This window comes from Hipposideros armiger, unplaced genomic scaffold (assembly GCF_001890085.2).
Source record: "Hipposideros armiger isolate ML-2016 unplaced genomic scaffold, ASM189008v1 scaffold_739, whole genome shotgun sequence".
Taxonomy (NCBI): Eukaryota; Metazoa; Chordata; class Mammalia; order Chiroptera; family Hipposideridae; genus Hipposideros; species Hipposideros armiger.
Window position 1 is genome coordinate 240,129 of NW_017732089.1, and position 10,889 is coordinate 251,017.

Below are 10,889 nucleotides of genomic sequence, written 5' to 3' on the forward strand. Positions count from 1 at the left end.
GCTCAGCTAAAAAAAAAAAAAAAAGAAAAGAAAGTGAAAAGAAAACCCATGGAATGAAAAAATATTTGCAAGTCATGTATCTGATAAGGGTCTAGTATCCAGAATATGTCAAGAATTCTTATAACTCAACAATAAAAAAGACAAATAACCCAATTAAAAAATGGGCAGAGGACATGAATAGACATTTGTCTAAAGAAGACATACACATGGCCAATAAGCACATGGAAAGATGCTCAAATCACTAGTCCTTGGGGAAATGCAAATTAAAACCATACCAAAACAAAACCAAAACAATGCCATACCACTTCACACCCACTAGGATGGCTATAATAAAAAAAAAACAATGAAATAGGCTCGGCAACTAAGCAGATCAGACTCCACTGGTTAGGCGCCTCTCCGGTTCCTCTGCAACCATGTCTGACAAACCTGATATGACTGAGATTGAAAATTCAGTAAGTCGAAATTGAAGAAAACAGAAACCAAAAGAAAAATCCACTGTGATTTAAAAAACTGATTGAACAGAAGAAGCAAACAGGCAAATCGTAATGAGGTACGCACCACCAGTATGCACTGTACATTCCACAAGCACTGCCTTCTTATTTTACTCCTTTTAGTTGTTTAACTTTGTAAGATGCAAAGAGGTTGGATCAAGTTTAAATGACTGTGCCGCCCTTTCTTACATCAAAAAACTACTGACAACCAAGGCTGAACCTGCCTGTCCCATCTGCCTGTCTGTCTGGCAGAGAAGGAAAAGAACTTCCATGTTGGTGAAGGCAGAAGCTGGATGGAATAACGGTAAAATCTAGAGTAAAAACCAGGCTGGCCCACGGTATCCTGCGGGCAGTAAAATGCAATTTAATCAGAGTGCCATTTTTTTGGTTTTTTTCAAATGATTTTAATTATTGGAATGCACAAGTTTTTTAATATGCACATAAAAAGTTTTAATACCTGAAAAAGAAATGTAATAAACAAGTGTTGGTGAGGATATAGAGAAACTGGAACCATTGTGCATTACCAGTAGTAATGTAAAATAGTGTAGCCACTGTGGAAAACAGTTTGGCAGTTTCTCCAAGGTACACAGTATGACCCAGTGATTCCACTCCTAGTTATACAGTATATGCAAAAGAATTGTAAGCATATGCTTACCACAAAAACTTCTACACAAATGTTCATAGCATTATTATATTAGCTGAAAAGTGGAAACAACCCAATTGTACCCCAACTCATGAATGAATGAATAAAATGTTATATTCATACAATGGAATATTATTTGACTATAAAAAGGAATGAAGTACAGATACCTGCTACACATGGATAAACTTTGAAAATGTGAAAGAAGTAAAAAAAGCCAACACAGATGGCCATATTATATGATTCCATTTATATGAAATGCCCAGAATAAGCAAATCCATAAAAACTGAAAGTAGATCAGGGGATGAGAAGAGGGTTGAATTGGGAGTGACTGCTAAGAGTTATGGGGTTTCTTGTTAGGGCAATGGAACTGTCCTGGCGTTAGATAGTGGGGGATGGTTGCACAGCATTGTGAATATACTAAAATTCACTTAATTGTGCACTTTAAAGAGGAACTATGTATGATCACAAAGGTAGAGAGCCCAACAATTATATCTATTCAAATTCATAAGGACAGTTAGAGGGTGTGATGATGTTATCTTTTCTTCTATCAGAATCTTAGCTAAGTAAGAGTTTATTGTTTCATTTGCTGAAATACCTACTGGAAAAAGAAGTCTCACCTAACTTGTTTGTATTTACAAAGATTAGATTTGGCAACTCTAAACATGAGAGAAATTACCTGGACAGGTACTCTGGAGGGTTGGAGAAAGAGCAGCTAATTAGCCACTTGGCAGTGTGACAGGACAACCCTTGGGCAACCCTAGGCCAGATCAAGTCACAATAGGAATAGAATAACCTCTTCACTGGGAATTCTGGGAGTAGCAGAATTTTTTGGCATGTGCCTAGTTTTGTTGTCATGTTGATTATTTTTTTTAAATCCAGGATTTGCAGGACCTGAAGTTCATATAGTCTTGGGTACCTTAAGAAAAAAACAAAAATACCTTACAAGTTTTACAAAAATTATGTTGCTAGCTCCTACCTCCATCCCCACTCACCCCTCCAGGGCCTTAAAAGGGGTCTGTGTAAATGAAAGGCCTGGAAACGAAAGCTCCAGTAACTTCTTGGCAAATCAGCTTCTTAGGAGTGCTGGTTGCAACTCACAGACCTTTACTTTTGAAAGTTGCGATAATTGAGTTCAATCAGATCGAGGTGGACAAAGGTCAACATTTTCCACCTCTAGATTATAGGCTTGAGCCTGATATTTGGTATTTTAAAATCAGTTGAAAGAATGCTTATATTTTAAGAAATCAGGTATGCTTGTATAAGATATGATTGCATAAAATACTTGCCCATACATAAAATAAATATTTTTAGAGTGGCCTAAAGGAAGTACATGTCTGATGCTTTTACAAATATTGTCTCTTTTAATCTGCACAACAGCCAGCAAGATGGCTGGAATTTCCCCTATTTCATAGATGAAGAAATTGAGGTACAAGGAAGTAATTGGTCCAAGCTGCAGAACTGAATTTCTAAACTAGGTTACTCTTGATTCCTAAATCCAGGGATGCCCTGCAGGCATACCCTGGAGATATTGCAAGTTCAGTTCCAGACCACCACAATAAAGTGAGTATTGCAATAAAGCAAGTCGTAATCTTTTTGCTGGTGAAGGGTCTTCCCTTCAGTTTGTAAACACAACACCTGTAAAGTGCAATAAAGCGAAGTGCAATAAAATGAGGTATGCCTATACATACTTGATAATCTGGCTAGAAGTTGCCACCATGTGGTTTACTAATTTAAAAAGAATTAAAATGTGATGAAATGCACTGAATACAGGCAACAGGAGTGTCATTTTATGCCTAGTAAAGGCATTTCAGCCTCTTAAAGTGCCTCAAAAGTCAGTCTGGACATCTGTTGTGTGTTCCACTAAAATGAAGAAATGTCAGTCAGTAGCCTTTTTTAGCTTTAACATTTTTTCAATCTATAAATTTCTGTAGAATTTTTTTAGGAAATATATTTATCTAAAGTAACAAAGTAACCATTTGAACAAACTCTAGTAATTTGGAAAAATGCTGTAATCCAGGTGTTCAAACATAAGGATTATGTTATTGACATCCCTGCTGCCATCTCATCAGATCTGAAATATTCTTGAGGGCTTGCCACTGATTGGGTGACTGTTTTCCTGGGCTAAGAAGCTAGTAAGAACCTATGAGTGTTTAATTCCTGTGGTATGACAAAAAAGGGGATTGGTGGCATCAAAGTCAGTCTTTTCTTGTATCTTAACTTTTCAGCTTTTGTAGCAGGTTTCACCAGTCAATGTGTGTGTATGTCAGTCACTAGCACTAAGTTTAAGAAGTCCTTTGCTTACTAAGAACACATGGCTTAAATGTAGCAATTAAAGAATTACTTTTGGTAGGACTTTGGGGCAGTTCAGGTGTAGGTAATTTGGTTGGGTTAAGTGACTAAACTAATATTTTTACCCTTCATAATAACCCTTTTCTTTCTCACAAGTAATAGCCATCCGCTAGTTTTCCTTTAAAATGTCCCTTCTGTTCTTTTATTCTCAGGTCATTTTGATCACTTGTCCCAGTTTCCCTGAATCTAGTACCACAATTGCCAAAATGTTTAAGATACTCAGCTGGAGGTAACTTTCAGAAATGAATGGCTATATTCTTACTGCACTATATGAGGGTAGAAACAGGGAGTCCCCAAGAATTAGATTAACAAAGAAAGAATGGGAGAGCATCTATATTTAGCATTAAAATGAAGTTTTTCAATACTTTTAGATAGGAAGATAAGCAAGCATAAACATGGGTGTGCATGTGTCTATAAACAGGTGCTGGAGTATAGATGGTTATTGAGAAATCAAAGAATAATAGTTTTAGAAGCACACAGCTAGTTATTAGTGATTCACTCACAGGTCACTGCCAAGCGCTAAGACATGTGGCAAGAATATCAGAATGGAAATCAAGAGATATATGGATTCTAATTTGAGCTGTGCGCTATTAACCTAGGTATACCAGTTATCCCCTTTGGGCCTTAGTTTCTTATCTATTTAATGAGGGTTTGGAGTCAGTGATTTCTAAGATTTCTTCAGTTCTAAGAATCTGTATATCCAAGCTCTAGCTATAGGGGATTGTCAGAATGTAGAAGGTGTATTGGCACCTTGTCCTTAATTATCAACAAGGCTTAATCTGGTAAATGCAAACAAAGAATCATTTCTGAACAAATTCCAAAGGTGAGCTTCATCCCCACCTAAATGTCCATAATCTACAAATGTCAGCTCTAGCTGACAGCAGTCAGTAACTAAGTTCTAAGCATTAAGTGCCTAATCAGTTACTATCATTTAAATAGACAGTGTCAAGCAGGGCTTAACTCTCCTTTCTATTTCTATTTGTCTTCCTTTTCTCTGTATAGTTCTTTAGCACAAGGACTTTCCACTTTGGTGAAAGAACAGGAAAAAAATTGAGTGGCAGATCTTCAGAGTAGAAATAATAAGGTTAAAGTTATCATGTGAAAATATTTGGTAAAAATAAACTACAAATAAGCCATGTCCAAAAGCTGTTCTATTGTATATTCTAGTTTGTGATTCTTGGGAAAATTTAACTGAAATTTGATAGTTCCTGAATGTGGCCTTCCAATATTGCCCAAAGCAAAATACCCATTATCTATGGTAACATTCCATAGCCTAGAAAAATTAAAACATCCAGATGAGATAAGGACAAACAGGTTTTTCTAACCATCCCTTTTAACTAGAAATTCCATCGAGTGGCCATAATCTTTTCAGCAAACAATCCCCCTAAGAGCAGTGACAGACATAGCCTTTTTTTTTTTTTTGAGATTCTCTATTCCCCACCCTTTATCTCCAACTATAAGCATGAATTTTGAATTTGATTAGTTTCAGTGACTCTAAGGAGCCCATTCACCATCTAAACCAGATCTTCTCACAAGAAATGAAGGTGATGTTCAGGAAGGTGGCCTGGGCCACATTGCTGAAAGCTAAGAAAGAAATGGGTCGACAGGAAACAGAGGTGATGAATTAGACTATGATTCTAGGAGACCAACTGCAAAAGCAGTAAGTAAAAATGAACAGTAGCTAGAAGCAACAGCAAAGGGACAAGAATGGGGGCAGGGGGAAGGCTAGAAGGGTAACACTTAGGGCCTGTGCAGGGCCGAAGGTAGAGGAGATAATGTGCTAAGTGGCTAAGTTGTGAACTTAGAGGTCAGTTAATGGATTAGAATCAATTACTTCATCAATTACTAGCTAATCAGCACAGGTTAGATAACTGCTTTGATTTGTTTGCTTATTTATAAAATGACAATATTTATTGTATATAGTTGTTAAGAGGACTAAGTCGAAGAATGTGTGTAAAGTGCTTATGCATGACACTAGTAAGTGTTCAATAAAGGTTAGTTGCTGCTATTGATAATAATAATTGTTATTATTGAGAAGAAAAGAATAAGGAAGCTAACGAGAAAAATCATACAGGAAGTTCCCAAATAAGACTAGTACAGGTCAGAGGATTGGGATCAAAGGGAAGGAGGAGATGTTTAAAAAGAAGGGAGGGACATCTGCCTCTGAATCTGGAGGAGAGGATAAAAATATGGATTTCAAGCAGAGCATCCTAAAGGCCACAGTGGAAGACTAAATAAATGTATGCTTTCACGGGCTCCGGGGTACTTAGCATAAAGTGGATGCTAGAGAGTCTTGAAGTCTCATGTTGTATCTTTAAAATACAGGGCAACTTTGCATTCCATTTTGTGTAATTTACTTCTTTTAATATAATTAAGTTACTAGTTAAATTACTTAAATTTTTTTTTCTGCAAAACTTCTAGTGAAATGAACGTGCCACATTTGTTTTACAGCTGCTTCTGTCAGTTGCCCCAGTATGAACAGCTCATATTTAAATGATGATATACATAAATGGACAGTGATGTTTTAAATCAAATGTCAGAGCTCTCTGCTATGTTCCTATATAATACCAACTTCTTTTTTTTTTTCTTCTTTAAAGATTTTTTTTATTGGGAATTGGGGAATGGAAACAGTGCTGGGGAATTGGGGGAAGTGGAACAGACAAGTTGCTGTCATTTTGTTCTTCAGTCTAGTTGTGGAGGAGGTTGCTTCACTGGCCCAAGTTGGCACCATCATTACACTCTTCCCGGGCGAGGCAGATCAGTCGCCAGCTTCTGGACGGCCGCTCACTGCGGCTGCTGGCCGCTGGCTACATACGGTAGCCCATGGCAACCCACTGCCACAGGGGCTGCAGCCTACGCCGTCACCAGCGACTCACAGCAGCCCAGCTCCAGGTTGAGCTGTTGTTCAGCATCTTGGCTGTGGAGGGCAGTGTCACTGGCCCTCATCTGTGGGATCCCAACCAGGGCCCTCTGGCATCCCAAGCGAGCTCTTAACCAACGCGCCACTCAGCTGGCCCATAATACCAATTTCTAAAGAAGGAAGAATGAATCCATAGCTGAGGAATTGCCCATTTCTGTTTTGGCTAACCTTTGCAAAGAAAGAGCATCTCCTCCGTTGATTGATTCCCTGGGGGTGGGTTGTGTGTTCCCTCAAGCCCCCACCCACCCGTCTCATTCTGCTTCTCCCACACTCCCTGTTCTTCCCAAGAGATGACCCACATCACCCATTTCACTGAGGAGATTAAGGGCCTTTTCATCAACTTCCTCATCTGCCTTCCATGTTTCTATGCCAGCCTCTTTTTGCCTTGCCCAAAGTCTCAGAGGAAGAGCCAGGATATTTTTCCCCTTTCTAAGGTAGATCCTTCTTCCTGTGGCACAGATACTGTCCTTTTCTACTCTACTGCTTTTCTTCTCCCATAAAACATGCGTATATAGATAGAACTCCTCCGTCTTAGAGATTTTTCACTCACTCATTGGTCACACTCTCTGGCCAATAGTTGCTTACTGCCAACTTCTTGAATGAAGTTGGTCTTCATATTCAGCCTACATCTCCTCTTTATCCACTCACTTCCTTCTTAGCTGCCCTTTGTCTCCTGGTCTCCATATCCATCGTGCTCTCCTGTTCCAGAGTTACTGATAACTTCATTGTGAAATTCAGTGATATTGTTCTCCTCCTCACCCTCCTTGGGCTCTGAAGCATTTGATATTATTGATAAACTCCTTTCCTACTGAAATAGTCTTCTTCCATTCTCACATGTATACTATCCTGATATAGCTCCTTGTATTTGTGTTTTATCTGTTTCTTTTGCTTGTACTCCCTTAAATACAGGCATTTTCCAAGACTCAGCCTTGACCTGCCCTTCTTTTGTGGTCTCTCCCTGTGCGAGCTTATCCCCCCCGTCCCCCCGCCTCAGCTACCACCAGCAACACCACCACCAGAGCCAGCTCTCTCCTCCAACCTTTGTGTCTCTGTCAGTGGCACCACCTTCTTTTTAACCTCTGAGACATGGAACCTTGAGGTCAGTGGTCTTCACATTGGGGTACGTTTACACAAAAGACTTTCCAGGGCATACATGGGCATGGATAAGGGAATCCATTTCTAAGTTTTCAATTTCCAGTTGCACTCCTTTCTAAAATTGATATGCTTGAGACTGTCTGATCTGAAGGTTCTTAACCAAATCTCTTACAGTCACACGTCATCAGCCTTAAAAAAGAAAAAAAGGCACAGTGGGTTGTCCCAGGGTGTAAAAATTCCACAGGACACTGCAAAAGTAAAGCAAAGAAAAGCAGTCCCTTATTTTATCCAGGTGACAAACTGATGGCTACCCTCTGCCTTGTCTATCCATCTTGAAAGTAGAATTCAGAAAAAAGATGGTTGTCATGAGGGAGTATTAATATATTTATTTGAATTTTAAAAACGAAGTTAGACCTCTTTTAACAGAAAGCAAGTCTGATCAATCTGACTGGTTTCCATTTGGATTACATGGCAGACATTTTCATTATGTACTTAAAGCATATCTTTAATATACCTTAAAAAAAAAAACATCATTTACTGTTTAACTTAATGTTAGATGACAACTTAAAAATGTGAGAGGGGGCATATATGGTTTTTCAGAATTCTTTTAGGGGCTATTCCAGCAGAAAAGTTTGAAAACCATTGCAACAGCTTAACCATCTTTAATTTGACCTTTTCCATCATCCTCACATCTAGTCATTCCTACTGATTTTTTTCCCTATTACATCAATTTCAAACTCTTGCCTGTTTTTCCAAACCTCCCAGTCCATTTTTGTTACTGTTTTTCCCCTGGGGGGAAATAGTCTTGAAGTGACTATTTCATGCTCTTTCCTACCCCTGTGTCTTTTACTACATTATTCCCCTCCCTTGGAATGCCCTTTCCTTCTCTCTTCTGTTTATCCTGACTGCTCTACGCTATCGATTTCTCTCTGTCTAACCTCTACACCTTTGGCTATTCCATGCAGTTAGCACTTATAAGAACATCATTGTTTGATACTTCTTTTCTATCTAAAAAATATCCTTAAGAGTTAAAAGCATCTCTTAAATTTCTTCCATATCCCCCTTTTTGCCTAATGCAATGCTGACCACATAATTGTCACCATTAAATATTTTATTGACTGCCTGGAGTACAGAGTATTTGTTTATTCATTCTTTCATTCTTTCATCCATTCAACAGATATTTTTGAGACTTTTTTGTCGCAAGAACTGTCCTAGGCACAGGGGTATAGCAGGAGAAAAAACAGACAAAACTCCCTGCTTTTAAAGACTGATAAATAAGTAAAGTAAATAAGCATGTGAAACAGTAATAAGTGCTGAGAGGGAAGGACAGCCAGGGAGGTGGGGGACAAGAAGTTGTGGTTGGTGGCGGGTGGGGTGAATGTGTGCAATTTTAGATAGGATATTCAGGGAAGGTCTCACTGATAGGGTGACTTTTCAGTAAAGAACCTGAAGTGCAGAAGGGACTTGGGCTTATCTGTGGAAAGAGCATTCCAGGCAAGGAACCTATTATGTGAAGGCGACAAGCTGGATCTGCCTGGTGTTCCAGGGAGGGCTTTGTGGCTGGGGCAGAATGGTGGTGGCAGAGAGTAAGAGATGAGTATGAGAAAAGTGAGGTGGAGGAGGGGTGAACAGATCTCTAGGTTCCGGTTGGACTTTGGCTTTTGCTGAGTGAGAGTGGAGGCCTTCCAAGGGTTTTGAGTCGAGGAAGGAGCAGATCTGGCTTATTTATAATAGAATCTCTCTAGGTGCTGTGTGTTAAGGATAGACTGAAGGGCGGTAAGAGCAGAGGCAGGGAGCTCAGTCAGGAGGCAACTATAATAGTACAGGCCAGAGATGGTGTTGTCTTGGACCAGGAGAAGAAGTGGTCAGATTTTAGGTTTATTTTGAAGGTAGAATAAACAGGATTTGCTTACTGTTTGGGTTGAGGGTGGAGGGAAGGGAGGTCAAGAATGATAGCAAGGTTGTAAGGTTTCAGTCCTGAGTGAACAGAAGAGTAAGTTGCTGTTTGCTGAAATGGGGAAGGCTGTGGGAGGAGCAGGTTTAGTGACATACGTCAGCGGTTCAGTTTGGGACCTGTTAAATTTGAGATATTCATTAGGCATTTGAGTTGGTGTCAAGTAGGCTATACAAGTGTAGAGTTCAGGGAAGAAGTCTAAGCTAGAGATGAAAATTTGGCAGACATCAGCAAATAGATGGTATGTATTTAAAGCCGTGTGACTGGATGAGATCACTGGGTACTTCACTGCTAAAGTGGACGTGAAGCAATCTCACATTTATTGAGCATCTAATATGTACCAGGCTTAACATATGAACCCTAAGCTAGAGATACTCATTTTACTGATGAAGCTGAGGCCCAAAAAGGTTAATCAACCAACCCAAGGTGACAGCTAGTAAATAGCAGAACCGAGGATTCAAACTGAGATCTGTCTTAACGCCAAAGTCTGTGTTCTTCTAACCATTCACAGTGCCTTAATTTAATAGTACATTGCATTTCAGAAAAGGTGCCCTTAGCAAGCCATAATCAGTACACTTGTAAGAAAAAAATGTGCTGGGAATTTCTTTTGAAATGCAGATGAAAGGGAAACCCATTAATCAGTTGATTGTCACACAGAATGAAGATTAGATTCAGAAGCTCTGATATCTACTTGGCCCAAAATTTCTTAGGTAAGGCTGCTTTATCTCCCTCTAACTTTATGTCAATGTGTGTTTGTATAATTTTGTGAGACTTAGAAGATTTTAGGAACTGTGCTAATAACTTTATATGCATTATCTCCCTTAGTCCTTACAACTCACTGAGGCAGGTACTAGTAATATCCCCATTTCACAGATGAGGAAAACTGACACTCAAGCTCAAACAGCTATTAAGTGTCAATTACTGTTGGTCAATCTATCAAAAAAAGGTATACAGGATATCGTGCTATGGGCGATCCAAAGACATAGGGGGCCTACAGGAAAACAGATGGTGAACATATGGAAATTTTAATACAAAACAAAAATGTAAGGAATGACATGCTGTAGTTTATAATGATTTGCCAAGTGAGTGTTTAGTCCTAAGTGCCATTCATTTAAGGCATGAGTCCATGATACACAAGACCATGAGTTCATTGTGGTCTGAGGTAGCCTTAGAGAAAGAGACATTTGAACTGGGTTTTGAAGAATGGGTAGGATTTCCCTTGGTAGAGGGGTGGATGGAGAAGTTATTCTATGCGAAAGGATTGGCATGTGCTAAAATCTAGAGACAAAACATAAGACATGTGGGGCCGGCCGAGTGGCGTGATGGTTAAGAACTGGCTTGAGACGCCAGAGGGCCCCGGTTCGGATCCCACATATGAGGGCCAGTGACACTGCCCTCTACAGCTAAGATGCTGAACAACAGCTCAACCTGGAGCTG

At 39.4% G+C, this 10,889-nt stretch overlaps 1 protein-coding gene across 2 annotated transcripts in view; it reads left to right on the forward strand.

The window, feature by feature from the left end:
• The window catches only part of LPCAT3 (lysophosphatidylcholine acyltransferase 3), a 50,745-nt gene that overhangs the window by 25,330 nt on the left and 14,526 nt on the right, over nucleotides 1–10,889 (forward strand). The window contains exon 1 of one of the 2 annotated variants that reach the window (XM_019627704.1): nucleotides 10,096–10,162. The exons of the other annotated variant lie outside the window; for it this stretch is intronic. Within the exon in view, the coding sequence (XP_019483249.1) occupies nucleotides 10,111–10,162 (52 nt within the window). The 5' untranslated portion in view covers nucleotides 10,096–10,110. Of the gene's footprint in view, nucleotides 1–10,095; nucleotides 10,163–10,889 lie in introns of those variants that run through there. 2 annotated transcript variants of the gene reach the window in all.